This window comes from Tachysurus fulvidraco, chromosome 5 (genome assembly GCF_022655615.1).
Source record: "Tachysurus fulvidraco isolate hzauxx_2018 chromosome 5, HZAU_PFXX_2.0, whole genome shotgun sequence".
Lineage (NCBI taxonomy): Eukaryota > Metazoa > Chordata > Actinopteri > Siluriformes > Bagridae > Tachysurus > Tachysurus fulvidraco.
Genome location: NC_062522.1, coordinates 10,682,379 through 10,701,844, shown reverse-complemented (window position 1 = coordinate 10,701,844; position 19,466 = coordinate 10,682,379). Strand labels below are relative to the sequence as shown.

Genomic DNA, 19,466 nt, shown 5'->3' with positions numbered 1-19,466 from the left:
TATCATACAGGCTATTTTAGTATGTCATCAGTCAAGACAACCAAGTTTATATTGACCTCCTATCCAAACACAAACTTTAGTACCACTGCACAACACAACAACGACATCCAAGAAGTCAATATATAGGATTGCATTAAAGGCAAAGTGAGTGGGAAAGACAAGCACAAAACAGAACAGTTCCTCAGTGTGATATATACCCAGCAACAGCACACTGCATTAAATCAGGAGTGGGTAAAATGAGATAACAATAATTACAGACATTTGTGTGTAAAAATGAGTGAAACTGAAACACAAAACTGAGTTAGGTTCCAATTGGTAATTTGTAACAGAATAGTAATATAAGCTCTGACACCTAACAATAGCCTCAATACTCAGAAAAGGGAATAATGCTGTTATTTTCCCAACGTTATATCTCATGGCCATGAAACGGGCAGTGGAGGAAAAAAAGTATTGGATTTAAAAGTGTACTTATGCAATACATTGAAAAGTTGTGAGAGTGGTAGAAGCGTCTAATAATGTAGCGGTATAATAGCCAGGAATAATGAATCAAGTTATAAGATATATATATATATATATATAATCTGTAAAGGGATGGGAATATTCCTGAATGAGATAAATACAGTTATGAATAGTGGTCTGATGTGAGTGGGGGAGGGGCAGATGTTTCGTCTGGTATTGATCAGTCCATGTCGGTTCTGGTTCTTGTGGGAAAAGTGTGTTGAGGAGCTTGTCAGCCTGAGAGGCAAATTTGTTCTCTAGATGTTCTGGTACATGTTGTACAAGCTGGCAGGCTGCTAAAGAGTCTGTTGAAGTTTGGCAGGGGTTACAATGCTGCTGGCTTTGCAGATGTAGTGTTTATGCAGTGTTTAAAATCAGACCCTAGTAGGCTGTTTGCCTTGATTTTAACTTCCACATGTAGAGTCGTGGTCTAAAGCTGGCTTTAATAATATCAATATTACATTCCAGGCTGTTCCAGACGATTCCATTTTTTTAAATAAACAGAATAACGTGCTCTCCATGTCAGATTACATAACAATGATTCCGTAATGATAGACCTGGGATTCAAGAAAATTAATTATGTCATCAGTCAGCTTGATCCGTGCTCGTACAGACATTACGGCTACATTAACATAGACGACACCTAAAAGAAAAAAAATATGGAAAAAATGTTTTAAAAAGAGAAGATGATGAGTTTTGAGCCATTTGTGGCTCAGTGAAAGACAGACATTTTATAAAGTGAGCCTGAGGTAATAAGGATATTTGTTCAGTCCATTAGTGAACGTGGTAGCTTTGCGAGCTGCTGTACAAAAGAAGGGACTGTAAATTAATGTGAAAAGTTACACATTATCCAATGCCATCCCCCTGTCGGTGCTATTGAAATAAGCATTGCAGCTGTAATTACACTGAGATAAGTATATGGACATGTGACCATCACATCCATATGTACGCCTGCCACAAACGTTTAAAAGCATACAACTTTCCTGAATCTCTTTGCATGTTGCTTCTGAGCCCCAGACCTTTCCAGCACGGCGATGTCACTTTGCACAAGGTTTATAAAGACACGATTTGCCAAGGTTGGTGAGGAACTTAAATCACATGCTAATAGGCCTAAACACAAACATCCTGGGAACATCTTTGGAATAAATTAAAAAACTGACAGTAATACAGCCCTGCAACACCGGTGTCTGATTTCACTAATGTTCTTGTGGCTGAATGGACACAATTTCCCATAGCAGCACTTCAAAATATAGTGGAAAGCTTTTCATAAACAGTACAGGCTGTTACAGTAAATAGGACTGCCGAACCAAAAAATCTTTTAAGATCTGCAATTTTTGATTCCGACAAGAAATCGGTAGGAAATTCCTACAGTTTATACCTGACTTAAGAAGTTATAACACCAATATAATCAAGATGCTTAGGATTGTTTCTTTAGTCTCCTTACATTAGATAAGAAAAGTGGAGAAGGGATTTCATGCTTTTCATCCTAATGTCTGTACATATAAGGTCCAACAATATAAATAACCTCCTAGTTTTATCCATATTAAGAGACATGTTGTTGTTACTAAACCACTGTGCAAACGGTTTCCTCTCCTTTCTGTATGTTGACTCATCGTTGTTGCTGATGAGACCCACAGCTGCTATATCATTAGTGAACTTGATGAAGTGCTTAAAGCACAGCAGGTGTGAACAGCAGTGGAGTGAACATACAGCCCTGAGGGATCCTGGTGTTTAGTGTGGTGGTGCTTGTGATGGTGTTGCCTATCATTACTGATGAATATCTTCCAGTCCAGTGCACTAGAATCCAGCTGCCCAGATGTTTTCAGGTTTATTTTCTGTATTAGTTTGTGTGGAATGATTGTGTTGAATGTCGAACAGCTTTTGCAAGTAAAAGGCAGTGATATGCCAACTGCAGTGGGTTGAGTGATGTAAAGAGATTGTTTTTTTTATTAGCATCTTAAAACCCAATTTATTGGCGAGAGTCCCCAGTCGACTTTGGTACAGGGATTCAGGGATGAAGGCATGACCTCATGGGTGAGTGAGATTGTCAAGTTGACTGTAAGGTCATCAGATATGTCGAGAGTTTCTGGAGTTTGACATGGGTTAAATACCAATAGCTATTTCCTCACATCACTTGCTGACAGCTGATCAGAATCTGAAGGCCTGAGATGCCAGGTGAATCCTGTGGGACCACAGGACCTGCAACACAGGACTAATTTGGAAGCCTGTGTCTGGACTGTGTGGTCAAGCGGCCAATGAACTATCTAGAGCAGGTGTTCGGCAACCCGTGGCTCCGGAGCCGCAAGTGGCTCTTTCATCCCTCTGTTGTGGCTCCCTTTAGATTTGGAAAATAAATATTTAATTTACATGTATTTTATTTTAGTTAGTTTTTTAAAAAACGTAATTCAAATTTCTAAGATTATGATGCTCTTGTAACATTAAAATAAACCGTGCTTAGTTTTTTGTCGCTCAAAATACGCGTCATAACCGCCGACTTGCGAAATCCGACACACAGAAGCAGACGCATTTTTGGTTTGCTGCAGCCGGCAAGTTAAAATTATGGTGTCACGCATTGAGAGTGACAGTCACGCATTTGGGTCTTTTCTCACGCTCTCGCGCCACACATCGTATTTCTCACACAGAAAAACTGACTATCATATTTATATTTAATTTATATTTATCATATTTATATTTATGGATATTTAATAAGCCGCAGCACCCATGTATCATTCCACACCGCTGTTTCTATGGAACCGGGCAGGAATTAGTCGAGCCTGACACATATCAGCCAATCAAAAAAAGGGGCTACACAATAGCCAATCAGAAAATAGCACTATCTGGGAAAGATTTAACAACCAATGAAAAAAATTGGGGTTGCGGGGGGGTTGGAGATGTCACGCTTGCCTGTCTTCAAAACTTGAGAGCCCTGCCATGAATATGAAGAGGACTCAATTAGACATTAAACATTTTATTTAAAAGTGACCTTTAGCCCAGCATCTTTTTTATTAAGGTTAGTTCAAACTGCTCAAAATATTTTTCTTTGCCTGCAGAAATAAAATTTCTAAAAACTCTGTAGCAGTTTGATTTCATTGAGCATTGAGTTTGAGCATTGATTTCATAAATGCAACACACTACAGTTTTTTTCTATATTTTCCATAAAGTTAAAAAACGATAAATGCAGTGTTCTCTTCATTTTAGATGTCAGATGGGTTTTGTGGCTCCCTGTGTTTTTTTTTTCTGTGGGAAACGGCTCCAAATGGATCTTTGAGTGTTTAAGGTTGATCTAGAGGAATTAAATTTTCTTAACATGACTTGAAAAGACGTCATTCAACTCAACCTCAGGATTTCTGACGTCCTGGTGTTATTCTGTAGCTCAAACATAGCATGAATGCCCTGCAGTAAACACTAGTTATAATGACTGGACTAATCCCAGGCTTTCTTTTTGGTTAAAGCGGTGTTGTTGCTGGTTCAGGAGAGCCCCCTGATAGGAAGGCACCAGGACACATGCTGGAATTTCTACACCCAGAGCTGCTTTAGCTACTGTTTCAATTCTTGGTATGAGTGTCCAATTAGTCCCTTCAACCCTCATCATAGTATCATGCTGGTTTTGGTTGATCATTTGAAATCCAATATTAAAAGGCTATTGAAGCATGGCAGGTGCCTCTGTACTGAAATCTAATACATCCCATATCAGGCTTCATGCTGTATTCAAAAGCCTGCTTCTGTGGGGCTAGACAAAATGCCTGTGTATGAGGGAGTTGGCATAGATGGTAGAAGCTCTGATTTCCTCATTAGATCTGAGATGTCTGCAAGGAGAATGGCTCCATACCAATCACACTGCAACTCCATCTGCTGCCTACTGTTCCCCAGGAGGCTTGTACACACATGCACTCACACACACTCACAGTGTTCATGTGTTCATGTGTGACTTTACTGTACATACACACACACTCACAGTGTGTGTATGTACAGTAAAGTCACACATGAACACATACAAACACACACATGCACACAAACACTTATTAGTCACAAACAGTTATGGTGTCTAATGGTAAATCACTTTTTTGAAGCAATAATTCTCTCTCTCTCTCTCTCTCTCTCTCTCTCTCTCTCTCTCTCTCTCTCTCATACAAAAGGTCTCTGCGTGCATGTTTTACTGTGTTCTAGGCTCATGAATTCTTCTGTGTGAGCACAATTCATGGCACCTTTCATTTAATGACCAAGCTTGAAATTATGAAATGAAATTAGGGCATAAAAGCCTTCATTATCACACATTGCAGCAAAGTGGAATTCTTTTCTTCACATATCCTAACTGAGGAGGTTGGGGTTGGAGTGCAGGGGCACAGGGGCACAGGGGCAGCTATGATACATCACCTCTTGACCAGGGAAGGTTAAGGGCCATGCTCAGTTGCCCAACAGTGGCAGAGCGTTGTCAAGTCCCTGCTTGGACATTTCCTGCTGGAACATTAGGGGGTGTTCCGGCAGCATGTTTCGTCATGTGTCTTTGTTTGTGTGTTGTTTTCACGTGTCTGTTTCCCACCTGTTCTCACCTGACCCTAATTACCCTGCCTATGAGTCCTTGGCTCATAATCCAGTTCAATAATTCAGTTTTGTTTTGTCAGTGATTAAGTCCAAATTTTTAGCTTGTTGATCCCCACACCTGGGTCTGATTTTTATCTCTATCGAGGCATTCACCTTTTCTGTCAACTGTGGCTTGAACCCAGACCTTCCGATCAACAACAAAATAGTTAGGACATCCACATCTGTGGTGTAGATCTGCAGTTGACTGGAGAACATGTTGATCTGTAAATTTTATTCTACACAATTTTAACTAACTGCCAGATGTCTATTAAGGAGACCCACACAGACCAGTTGAGCCGAGAGGATCTCCAAGCCATTGGTGTTTAACTGAATATGACAGAGGTATAGAATGGCTGCATGTACACTCGCCTGTATCATAACAGCTCTGCGAGTAGTAACACAGCAGAGACACCTGCTAGTTCCCAGGCAGCTCCAGTTTCACACTGCCATGAAAACATGGGAAGTCAAAGCTTGGCGGGGGCTTTCGCACTGAGCCTGAAGCTCCATCAGAATGAGGTCTGCACCCCCTCAGTCTGTATGTGTGTGTGTGTGTGAGAGAGAAAGTAGCGGGCACATTTGTCGTTTGAGCAGGGTGCTGCATGTGGTTTGCAGGGGTGGGGATCCAGAGAAATGTCAACTTGCATTCCTTCTGTTTGGTTTGACACATTTCAGTGGGAGTGGGAGAAGGAGAGAGGAGGGGACAACAGGAGCTGGAAAAAAGAGACAGAGGACAGCTGAGAAAAAAGAGAGGGGAGTGTGCAGTCTCTGTAAGACAAAAAAAAAAAATCAGTGAAATGATGCCCTTGGGATATTTACTTCCCTACTGTGGCTCATGTACTGATGCTAAATCAATGAAGGCTCGGGTGAAGCGACAGCATGCCTATTCGGCTACGGTAAAAGGAAAGGAAGATGGCACACAGAAAGAAGTAAGAATACTGAATACCCAGAAAACACAAGTAAGACACCGATTAGATTGGAAAGTGGAACTCTTTGAAAAAAAAAAATAATAAATCCACGCCTGACACAATTCCACTGAGAAACAGAGACGTTACAGAAACACAAGTGTGTGGGTGCAAATGTGTGGGCTCCTTTGTTTTGATTGGTTGCTTGAATAAAGGATTTAACACTTTGCTATGAAAGCACTCCAAAAAATTCATGTTAGTAGCAGGTGGAAGCTCATGAGTGTTTCATGGAATTCACAATTTGAGTGTGAACGTTTCGTTGCATTCACTGATGCTGGAGTGGGTTAATATGGTCCATAGTTTCCACTGTATGAGACTCACATCTTTAAAATAGCAGCCTGCTTTATTTCAGGCACCGGAAATATAACAGGAAGGCAACGTTTGAACACTGTAATTAAACTGCCACTGCCTCTGCCTCGCCTCACATCTTTGGGCCTGAGTGTGTGTATAAGAAAGAAGAGTTAGGGCAGGCGTGCTTTGGGGGTCTTTCCTTGCATCTGACCCAAAAAATCCAAAATTAAATGGAAGACAAAGAAGGAAAAGAATCAGCGACCACCTTGAAGCTGATGATTGTTCTATTCTACTGGTGTTATCACCCCTGCCTTCAGGAATCTTCCTTTCTTTACCTTCAGGCTTGGCTGAGGTGGCTGAGGTGGAGATTCAATTGTAGAGCATTGTGCAAAGGTTACAAGCATCTGACATTTAGATGACACGGCTGACCTCTCTGTCTACTGCCCCCCTCATCCCAATGAAGAGAGACAGAGTGTTAAAACATGCTTTAATCTGACAGAAATCAGCAGTGATCATAGAGAAACAAAAGCCACCAAAAAGTGTGCAAGTTAGAAATGTGTTGCTTACCACTCCCTGAGCAGCGATAAGGGCAGCGAGTGTGCTGCGGCCAGATGTTCCCGGGCTGCACAGAGACAGGCGGATCTCCTGACCCTGGATCAGCTGTCGGTCCATCTCCAGTAGCACGGCTTCAGCCTGCTCTGCTGTCTCATATTCCACCACGGCAAAACCCCGCACGGCACTGCCCTCATCCTGTGCCAGCTACAACACACACACACACACACACAGATACAGTTATCATTCATTCTACACACTGCCATTTGTACATAAAACCTTATTTTTCAGGCAGTCAATATATTCAATATTTAAATGTCAGGTAAAGCAGGATTATTGGATTTTTAATCACAAATCTTGGTTTACTAAAATCCCAAACTTGCTGTGTGTGGAGGAAGAGGGCATGCTTCAGGAGATTTACAAAAAGCAACTGTGAAAAAAAAAAAAAATGTACAGGGAGGAAATGATATAAAAATATGAAGTTCAACACAGTAAAAGATTTACAGAAGAGAAAAGCAAAATCAGCTGCATGCACATAATTGCTTGACTTGTATAGAACCGATTAAAGGCTGTAAGGTGCATTATAAAAAAAGGTTCACTGTTACATTCTCTACTCGAGTGGTCAGAGGTTGTTGATTAATTTTCTAAAACAGCAGATAAAAATAGTAGCTAAAATAAGACAAACCTCTATACTCAAGGCACATAAGACTAATAATAAACATTTTAATATTTCATCAAAGCATTCTGTAAGGAGATATTTATGGAAGATGTCACCAGTGTCATTGATATTGCAACAGATTCCCATTGCAGTTGGAAAAGAAAACCCAAGGAGATGTTTACTTAGGAGTCTCGAGTGTCAAAGCTTTATAAATCTGTACGTTGTCCATCACAGGAACATCTTTACAATAGTGAGCAGTGTGATCTCCAGTGTCCCACTTACATGATCAGGTGCATTTTTAATATCTCATTAATCTTTAAAGAAAGCAAAAAACAAGTCTGGTAAAGAAATAACTGTTTGCATCTGTAATTGTAAGTGAGCCTAGGAACTACAGTAAACTAAAAAAATTTATATATATATATATATATATATATATATATATATATATATATATATATATATATATATATATATAGTGAGATAGACAGAGACAGACAAAAAGATGTATAAACGAATGATGGCAGGTAAAAATTTGTGTACATATGTTCACGCACGCAGACACAGACACACACACAGACAGACAGACAGACACACACACACACACACACACCACTAGAACATGTTCAAATAAAGTCATTTATATCTACAGGAAAACACGTTAACAAATCCGAAAACACAATGACAATTCAGACAACCCGGAAACGGTAGGTATTGTTTTTGAATGGAAACTTTCCGATCATCGGACAAGACACCTGTCATTCAAGATATACAGGTATGGAATCTTATGTGTAATGTGTAAAGTTCTCCGTTTAAATATAAGGAAATAACAGACAGTAGTCCATTCCATCCATCACTTCCAACTTTTCCCTGCGGCAGACTGTTGAACTACCTTGAGTGACAGGTGTCTTGTCCAATGATCGGTAAGTGTTCCAATCACAAACTATACCAACCTCTTCCGTGTTGTCTGAATTGTCGTTGTGTTTTCGGATTTGTTTATGTGTTTCTGTGCAACGACTCAGACAACCTGGAAAAGGTAGGTATTGTTTGTGAAAGGAAACTTACCGATCATTGTACAAGAGACCTGTCATTCAAGATATACAGGTGAATGTCACATGTCTTGTCTGTTGATCGGTAAGTTTCCATTCACAAACTGTACCTACCGTTTCCAGGTTGTCTGACTTGTCGTTGTGTTTTCGGATTTGTTAATTTGTTTTTGGATTTGTTAACGTGTTTTTGGATTTGTTATTGTTTTTTATTGTTTTGCACTTCTTGGCCACCATACTGAACTGCTGTGGTCTTTTGATCCTTACAAAAACCATCACATATACAGTCATGGAAAAAAGAAAGTACACCCTCCTTCTATTCTATGATCTTATCAGGGTCACAAACTTCCCTACAAACTATAATGTCAGGTGACAACAACAACAACAAACACAACTGATCTCAGTAGACAGTCGAGTTTTGACCAAAAACATTCAAAAAGCAGATGAAGTAAACATCCTATAATTCAGTAATATGCAGAACCACTATCAGCAAATATAAAAACACATTATTATTAGTATTAGTATCTATAAAACCGACAGCTCTGTTGCTACACTGTCACTTCTCCTCATTTACTATGGATTGTACTAATATGGCAACAAGCTTTGTAAATGAAGCTTAACAGATCAGCACAACATGAAACACCAGACAGTGACACAAAGAGTAACCACAAAAACTCTTTGCACTGGAACTGCAGCTCGACGAGCTCACACATATAAATGAAGGCAGCATTAGTTTGTTGATCATTGACTGATTTGAAGTTCCTCTTTGAGAATGGTGCGAGTTTTATACACAAAATTCTGTAAAGGTCCGAGGACAGTCACTGAAGTGTAGGGTGTGAATTGGTGTGAAACCGTTGCGGTAAAAACAATGCTGCTTTCGGGTTGGTGTAGTTGGATGTGTAACCACTCCTAATCAATATAGTGGATAGGAAAGGAAGATTTCTACCAATCAATCTTTTCTGTTCATAACACAACTCCCCAAACGCACTCAGATCATTTTGCACCTGTAACATCGTTATTCATCCGTCATAAACACGGTGGTAAATGGACTCACATAATGAATACACTAACATGTTAACTCTCAAACTCCCAGAATAATTACCAGCCTTCCCTTCTCGTCTCTACGCTCCCGCTAAATCTCTCTTTGGGATTCGACAACATTTACAAGATGAACTTGAGCGCTCACACATACACCAACACCCACTCACATCACAGTTTGTCTCTGCCTTACATCTCTGTGTGTCACTCATTTGAGCTACCGTACACTCGACATAGACAGCAGAAGAACGAGGAGGGGAGAGAGAGAGAGAGAGAGACAGACAGAGAGAGAGAGAGAGAGAGAGAGAGAGAGAGAGAGAGAGAGAGAGAGAGAGAGAGAGAAAGAGAGGGGGGAAAGAGAGGCAGAGAGAGAGAGAGAGAGAGAGAGAGAGAGAGGAAAAAGGGAAAGAGTGAGACAGAGAAAGACAGAGAGAGGGGGTTGAGAGAGAAAGGAAGACACAGAGAGAGAGAGAGAGAGAGAGAGAGAGTGAGAGAGAGAGAGAGAGAGAGAAGATGATTGAAAAAGAGATGAATTAAGAAAAGAGCTTAATCTGAGAGGTAGAGATACAGATCAAGAATAAAATGAGGGAGAGAGAAACAGAAAGAGAGAGATAGAGAGAGGGAGGGAGAGAGAGAGAGAGAGAGAGCGTTCCACTTGACCAGCCACTATCAAAATCCATTCTGCTTCTTGTCATTTTAATGCCTCCGTAGGTTCAGCTCTTCAGTTAATAACGTTCCTTTCTACTCTCTGGATACTTTCAGACTTTAATTATTAGCCAAAAAAAGTGTTCCATATTAGGTCTATATAATAATCTAACATAATTTGAACTGCTCAGGCTCAGAGTTAAATAAAATGAAAAATTAAGTTTCTACACTTCTATACATTGCTAATTTTTTTCGAGTAAGGTACACAGCCAGTTCTGCCTCTTCTGTTTATAAGGTCACTGCGCCAAGCAAAAATCACAAGTGTTTAGGATCTCATTGCCACAACCAGACTGAGTTAAGTCTCAGTGCAGGTCCCAAGCCCAGGTGAAATGGCATCTGTTGTCAAACCTGTGCCAAATCTAATACGTGGACCACGTGATCCGCTGTGTCACCGAACTGGGAACAGCCAAAAAAACAACAACAATGGAGGCACAATTGCTGTAGAAAATAGAAATAAAACTTCTGAATGTGCTGTAATAGGAAAATAATCAACATTGGGGTGGTAACATTAACACTGCTTCTCACTGGGCTGCCGATTACTTTAATTTAACATCATAATCTCTATTGGAATCTGGTAGCCCACACGTTAGAGCAGAAGGTCATACGTTTAAATCCCAACTCTGTCACTGCAGGACCAGCAAACAAGGCAAATGCTCAGTTTTGTAAAAACTAATAAACGTTGTCTGCTAAATGCTAAAAAATGTAAATAACAAGGCTGTATTTTATATTCTTATGGATTCATTCCACAAATGTCAAGAGCTCCAGCTCTGAGCTATGACTGTGGCAGGAAAAGAAAATCTCCTGTAGTTCAGATAAGAAGAATCTTCAACAGAGATTTTAGCAGGTGGTTCTACAGTATTGGAATATTAATCAGTCTATAAAGTTTTACTGCCTCTGGCAATCATTAGCACTGTGCTTGCATAAAACATGTAAGGTGGGAGAAAAAAAAACACTTTCAACAATAAAGAAAATCTCAACGTGACAACAGTTTAATTTCATCATTAACTTTAACACGAGATTGGTTTATATTTGTTTACACACAGCAGTCATCGTCAGCTCATCCCCATGTAATATTTTTTTAAATTAAAGTCCTTGAAAACACTTCCAAATGGCTTTATATTCATTAATATTCTCAGCATGAGGAGCGGAATGGCGTTCTAGGATATGCAAAGTGCACTATGTAGACAACTTCATTTGGAATTCAGCCACAGAAACATGCAGGGAAAAAAAAACACTTTTACAAATTAAATGTATTAGAAAAAAAATAATCTAATCAAGTAAGTGTAGTGTGTGTGTGTGTGTGTGTGTGTGTGTGTGTGTGTGTGTGTGTGTGTGTGTGTGTGTGTGTGTGTCCAACACTAAAGGGCTGAGTGGTGAAGAAAATAAGTCATAAAATCATTACAGATGCATTCAAGACACGTGAAGATGTCTCTGATCACTCTGCCGTTTGTAACAGATCTGAACTCGGGCCAGATGTTAAAACACCAGCATTCATGTGTCGAGCCGACGGGTGCCTGAGTGACGAGAGAATTTGAGCCAGAGAAAGAAAACGCATTTATGTCTGACAATAGTAGGCAGAGAGCTGAAGGAATAGTGTTTACATGCTTAAGTGGAGGAAAGCCATAGACTGAGAGTGGAAAAGGAATGGAGAGCAAATATAGAGATGAATGATGTTAGGCATAGAGACACTACACTGAACACTAACACTCTCAAAAGAGCTCTGTATATCCACAATATTAATCCAAATCATAGCATCAGGGGGAAAAATGTTTTTTTCATTTTTTTACTAACCCAAATGCCTCGTATAAGAAATCCAATAAACAGCAACCAATTGCAAATTCAACACTTAGGAAACCTAATTAGTCTGTAATTGAAACTCCAGACCTTTTATCTCCTTAATTTCTCATCTAATATTAAGACAACTTGCTACACCAGGCCATGCTTATTTTTCAGCTGCCTAATTACATTTGAGTCTGTGAAAATGGAGGGAGTGTGTAAAAAAAAACAGATAGGTGTAATTCCTAATAGATTAATGCAACTTTTTTGTTAAAGCAGTTCAAATAAAAAACTTGACACTACACATTTATCTCAAGTCTCACTGTCCAAATACTTAAGGAATTGACTGAGCGAGAATCACACACACACACACACACACACACACACACACACACACACACACACACACACACACACACACACACACACAAGCCTGTTTCAATATATTCTATGTCTTAGTATCTGTTACTCAATGTTAGTTCAATATATTCAATGAATTTAGATTGATTTATATAGAATCAAGGTGATCAGTGGCAAAAGCCTTCACGGTCTGTTGGACTACACACAGTCCTCTCTGTTCCTTTCACTGCACAGAGACCTGACAAAGCATCAGAACAGCCAATGTACTTTCCTAAGAAGCACAAATATAATTTTTTTAGCAGCTGAACAGAGAACAGTGTGGTGTGTATGTTTGGAATTTTTCCCAGAGACAGATGAAACAATGAATGAAATTCTTTCTGTCCGCTCTCCAGACACGTTGCTATTTATCTTTAAAGCCTTTCATCCATGAAACGAAACAAGCTTTACCCACAAGCAGCCTAGAGAGCGAAACACTGCGTTATCTTTTATACATTGCTGCCTTGCTTAAAGTTTAACCAAATTCTATGTTTCATGTCATAATATCGACACATTTCTGTTTATGAGGAACAGTGACATGAAGGCTCTGGGTAATGTGGACACTGGGTAATTTCCCATCCCACTAAGAGCTGGTGCCAGTCTTATGATGAATCATCTGTGCATACTTCTCTAAACAAACAAACAAACAAACAAACAAATAAATAAAATACAAACATAAAATATAACTTAAATAAATAACTAAAAATATTCTATTTATTTATTTATGTTTTATATTATATTTCTATTTTTTTATTAAATAAAAAAAACAAATATAATATAGAACATATATAAATAATTTAGATAGATTTTGTTTTCACAACCAACATTTTTTTGATTACTTGTTTTTCCCCCATATTGGTGGATGACAGTTTTCACAAGTGTGCAATCTCATAATATCAAAATAAAGTGCAAAATAGTGTTCCTGAAGCATGACAATGGACTCTATTAAAAAGCTCTTATGATAAATACGATGGTTAATTTCATCTGAATACTACAAAGACTTACAGTACCCTCCACTATGAACCACTGCTGTTATCGTAAACACTGTATAGTGCTCATCCAGGGACACTGATTCACATCATGCTCATATTAAAATAAATTATGTTTTTTGTGAAACATTTACCTTTGTTTATCTTTTCTCTACATGTCTGACTACTTAATGTACATAATCTAACTATCCAGTGATGATAAAATAGAGTCGTCTCAGTAAGTTTTTCTTTGCCATTGTTGCCTCTGGCTTGCTCATTATGGCTCTAAATGTAAACCCGTGTCCAGATTTCTGAAAAGCTGCACTGCTACACTGTCTTAGCAGGATAATTTGTCTGAGTAGACTTGCTTAGAGGATGCCAATAATTCTGAAGTTGACTGTAGCTCTGTCGTCTGTCTCTGCTTTGCCTGATACACCCTCTGTTTGGAGAGTGTCAGTATGCTGTTGGCAGTCTGATACCTATAGCTAGTCTCTGCCAGACACAGCAGTGTATAAAACAATCTATATATAGAGTATGAAAGTACTTTTCACATAGCAATGCCAAGTAGTGTGTGTCTGAGAGAGAGAGAGAGAGAGAGAGAGAGAGAGAGAGAGAGAGAGAGAGAGAGAGAGAGAGAGAGAGAGAGAGAGAGAGAGAGAGTGGACTAAATGACATTCTATGTTTCAGCTTTTGAGCACTAATGTACTTCACTGCCACCCTACACACACACACACACACACACACACACACACACACACACACACACACACACACACACACACACACACACACACACACAGACAAACAGACAGAAACAGAAGAGAGACAGACAGACAGCTTTTTTTTAGAGAGACAGAGAGGAGACAGATACAGAGGGAGACAGAAAGATTGCACAGATTTAAGAAGCATTTCCAACACTACGATTGTGACATTTGGATTCATATATAAAGCATTTGCAAAGCATTTCTGTGCCTGTGCGTAATGTTCTGTAAAAGCCTTCAAATATTCAAAGATTATATACTAGAATGCAGTTTATATTGCAGCATTATGACTGTGACATGGAAATGACCTTTTCTATTACATACATAATATTAGAGACATACTGTAGAAACAGCGTAGGTACACAAGTCCCATGCTGATAATCCATTCTAGGACATGACTGGATGTCAAACTGGGTTCTATTTTCTTGTATATCAAACTTATTCACTGTTCATTGTTTTAAACCAACAAGGTAATCGTTTCTATAGTAACAACTTATTTATGTGGATTTGTCTGAGCAATGATCTATATCATTTAAAGCATGACAACTGTTACCATTACAAAGCATGACAACTGTGACCATTACAAAGCATGACAACTGTGACCATTGTCACAGGTTGTGGTGCTACCATTACAAAGCATGACAACTGTGACCATTGTCACAGGTTGTGGTGCTACCATTACAAAGCATGACAACTGTTACCATTATAAAGCATGACAACTGTGACCATTACAAAGCATGACAACTGTTATTACCATTACAAAGCATAACAACTGTGACCATTATAAAGCATGACAACTGTGATCATTACAAAGCATGACAACTGTTACCATTACAAAGCATGACAACTGTGACCATTACAAAGCATGACAACTGTGACCATTACAAAGCATGACAACTGTTACCATTACAAAGCATGACAACTGTGACCAACAACTGTGACCATTAAAAAGCATGACAACTGTGACCATTACAAAGCATGACAACTGTTACCATTACAAAGCATGACAACTGTTACCATTACAAAGCATGACAACTGTTAACATTACAAAGCATGACAACTGTTACCATTACAAAGCATGACAACCGTGACCAACAACTGTGACCATTACAAAGCATGACAACTGTGACCATTACAAAGCATGACAACTGTTACCATTACAAAGCATGACAACTGTTACCATTATAAAGCATGACAACTGTTACCATTACAAAGCATGACAACTGTGACCAACAACTGTGACCATTACAAAGCATGACAACTGTGACCATTAACACAGATTGTGGTGCTACCATTACAAAGCATGACAACTGTGACCAACAACTGTGACCATTACAAAGCATGACAACTGTGACCATTACAAAGCATGACAATTGTGACCATTACAAAGCATGACAACTGTTGTTACCATTACAAAGCATAACAACTGTGACCAACAACTGTGACCATTACAAAGCATGACAACTGTGACCATTACAAAGCATGACAACTGTTACCATTACAAAGCATGACAACTGTGACCAACAACTGTGACCATTACAAAGCATGACAACTGTTACCATTACAAAGCATGACAACTGTGACCAACAACTGTGACCATTACAAAGCATGACAACTGTTACCATTACAAAGCATGACAACTGTTACCATTACAAAGCATGACAACTGTGACCATTACAAAGCATGACAACTGTTACCATTACAAAGCATGACAACTGTGACCATTACAAAGCATGACAACTGTGACCAACAACTGTGACCATTACAAAGCATGACAACTGTTACCATTACAAAGCATGACAACCGTGACCAACAACTGTGACCATTACAAAGCATGACAACTGTGACCATTACAAAGCATGACAACTGTGACCATTACAAAGCATGACAACTGTTACCATTAAAGCATGACAACTGTTACCATTACAAAGCATGATAACTGTGACCAACAACTGTGACCATTACAAAGCATGACAACTGTTACCATTACAAAGCATGACAACTGTGACCAACAACTGTGACCATTACAAAGCATGACATCTGTGACCATTGTCACAGATTGTGGTGCTACCATTACAAAGCATGACAACTGTTACCATTACAAAGCATGATAACTGTGACCATTACAAAGCATGACAACTGTTATTACCATTACAAAGCATAACAACTGTGACCAACAACTGTGACCATTATAAAGCATGACAACTGTGATCATTACAAAGCATGACAACTGTTACCATTACAAAGCATGACAACTGTGACCATTACAAAGCATGAAAACTGTTGTTACCATTACAAAGCATGACCACTGTTACCATTACAAAGCATGACAACTGTGACCAACAACTGTGACCATTAAAAAGCATGACAACTGTGACCATTACAAAGCATGACAACTGTTACCATTACAAAGCATGACAACTGTTACCATTACAAAGCATGACAACTGTTAACATTACAAAGCATGACAACTGTTACCATTACAAAGCATGACAACCGTGACCAACAACTGTGACCATTACAAAGCATGACAACTGTGACCATTACAAAGCATTACAACTGTGACCATTACAAAGCATGACAACTGTTACCATTACAAAGCATGATAACTGTGACCAACAACTGTGACCATTACAAAGCATGACAACTGTTACCATTACAAAGCATGACAACTGTGACCAACAACTGTGACCATTACAAAGCATGACAACTGTTACCATTACAAAGCATGACAACTGTGACCAACAACTGTGACCATTACAAAGCATGACAACTGTGACCATTACAAAGCATGACAATTGTGACCATTACAAAGCATGACAACTGTTGTTACCATTACAAAGCATGACAACTGTGACCAACTGTGACCATTACAAAGCATGACAACTGTTACCATTAAAGCATGACAACTGTTACCATTACAAAGCATGACAACTGTGACCATTGTCACAGGTTGTGGTGCTACCATTACAAAGCATGACAACTGTGACCATTGTCACAGGTTGTGGTGCTACCATTACAAAGCATGACAACTGTTACCATTACAAAGCATGACAACTGTTATTACCATTACAAAGCATAACAACTGTGACCATTATAAAGCATGACAACTGTGATCATTACAAAGCATGACAACTGTTACCATTACAAAGCATGACAACTGTGACCATTACAAAGCATGACAACTGTGACCATTACAAAGCATGACCACTGTTACCATTACAAAGCATGACAACTGTGACCAACAACTGTGACCATTAAAAAGCATGACAACTGTGACCATTACAAAGCATGACAACTGTTACCATTACAAAGCATGACAACTGTTACCATTACAAAGCATGACAACTGTTAACATTACAAAGCATGACAACTGTTACCATTACAAAGCATGACAACCGTGACCAACAACTGTGACCATTACAAAGCATGACAACTGTGACCATTACAAAGCATGACAACTGTTACCATTACAAAGCATGATAACTGTGACCAACAACTGTGACCATTACAAAGCATGACAACTGTTACCATTATAAAGCATGACAACTGTTACCATTACAAAGCATGACAACTGTGACCAACAACTGTGACCATTACAAAGCATGACAACTGTGACCATTAACACAGATTGTGGTGCTACCATTACAAAGCATGACAACTGTGACCAACAACTGTGACCATTACAAAGCATGACAACTGTGACCATTACAAAGCATGACAATTGTGACCATTACAAAGCATGACAACTGTTGTTACCATTACAAAGCATAACAACTGTGACCATTACAAAGCATGACAACTGTGACCATTACAAAGCATGACAACTGTGACCAACAACTGTGACCATTACAAAGCATGACAACTGTTACCATTACAAAGCATGACAACTGTGACCAACAACTGTGACCATTACAAAGCATGACAACTGTTACCATTACAAAGCATGACAACTGTTACCATTACAAAGCATGACAACTGTGACCATTACAAAGCATGACAACTGTTACCATTACAAAGCATGACAACTGTGACCATTACAAAGCATGACAACTGTGACCAACAACTGTGACCATTACAAAGCATGACAACTGTTACCATTACAAAGCATGACAACCGTGACCAACAACTGTGACCATTACAAAGCATGACAACTGTGACCATTACAAAGCATGACAACTGTGACCATTACAAAGCATGACAACTGTTACCATTAAAGCATGACAACTGTTACCATTACAAAGCATGATAACTGTGACCAACAACTGTGACCATTACAAAGCATGACAACTGTTACCATTACAAAGCATGACAACTGTGACCAACAACTGTGACCATTACAAAGCATGACATCTGTGACCATTGTCACAGATTGTGGTGCTACCATTACAAAGCATGACAACTGTTACCATTACAAAGCATGATAACTGTGACCATTACAAAGCATGACAACTGTTATTACCATTACAAAGCATAACAACTGTGACCAACAACTGTGACCATTATAAAGCATGACAACTGTGATCATTACAAAGCATGACAACTGTTACCATTACAAAGCATGACAACTGTGACCATTACAAAGCATGACAACTGTTGTTACCATTACAAAGCATGACCACTGTTACCATTACAAAGCATGACAACTGTGACCAACAACTGTGACCATTAAAAAGCATGACAACTGTGACCATTACAAAGCATGACAACTGTTACCATTACAAAGCATGACAACTGTTACCATTACAAAGCATGACAACTGTTAACATTACAAAGCATGACAACTGTTACCATTACAAAGCATGACAACCGTGACTCACAACTGTGACCATTACAAAGCATGACAACTGTGACCATTACAAAGCATTACAACTGTGACCATTACAAAGCATGACAACTGTTACCATTACAAAGCATGATAACTGTGACCAACAACTGTGACCATTACAAAGCATGACAACTGTTACCATTACAAAGCATGACAACTGTGACCAACAACTGTGACCATTACAAAGCATGACAACTGTGACCATTGTCACAGGTTGTGGTGCTACCATTACAAAGCATGACAACTGTGACCAACAACTGTGACCATTACAAAGCATGACAACTGTGACCATTACAAAGCATGACAATTGTGACCATTACAAAGCATGACAACTGTTGTTACCATTACAAAGCATGACAACTGTGACCAACTGTGACCATTACAAAGCATGACAACTGTTACCATTAAA

General features: G+C 39.1%; 1 protein-coding gene across 2 annotated transcripts in view; it reads right to left on the bottom strand.

The window, feature by feature from the left end:
* Nucleotides 1-19,466, bottom strand: part of raver2 (ribonucleoprotein, PTB-binding 2) — a 94,537-nt gene that overhangs the window by 18,998 nt on the left and 56,073 nt on the right. For both annotated transcript variants that reach the window (XM_027147427.2, XM_047813052.1), the window contains one exon: nt 6,900-7,091. In XM_027147427.2, the coding sequence (XP_027003228.2) occupies nt 6,900-7,091 (192 nt within the window). The remainder of the gene's footprint in view (nt 1-6,899; nt 7,092-19,466) is intronic.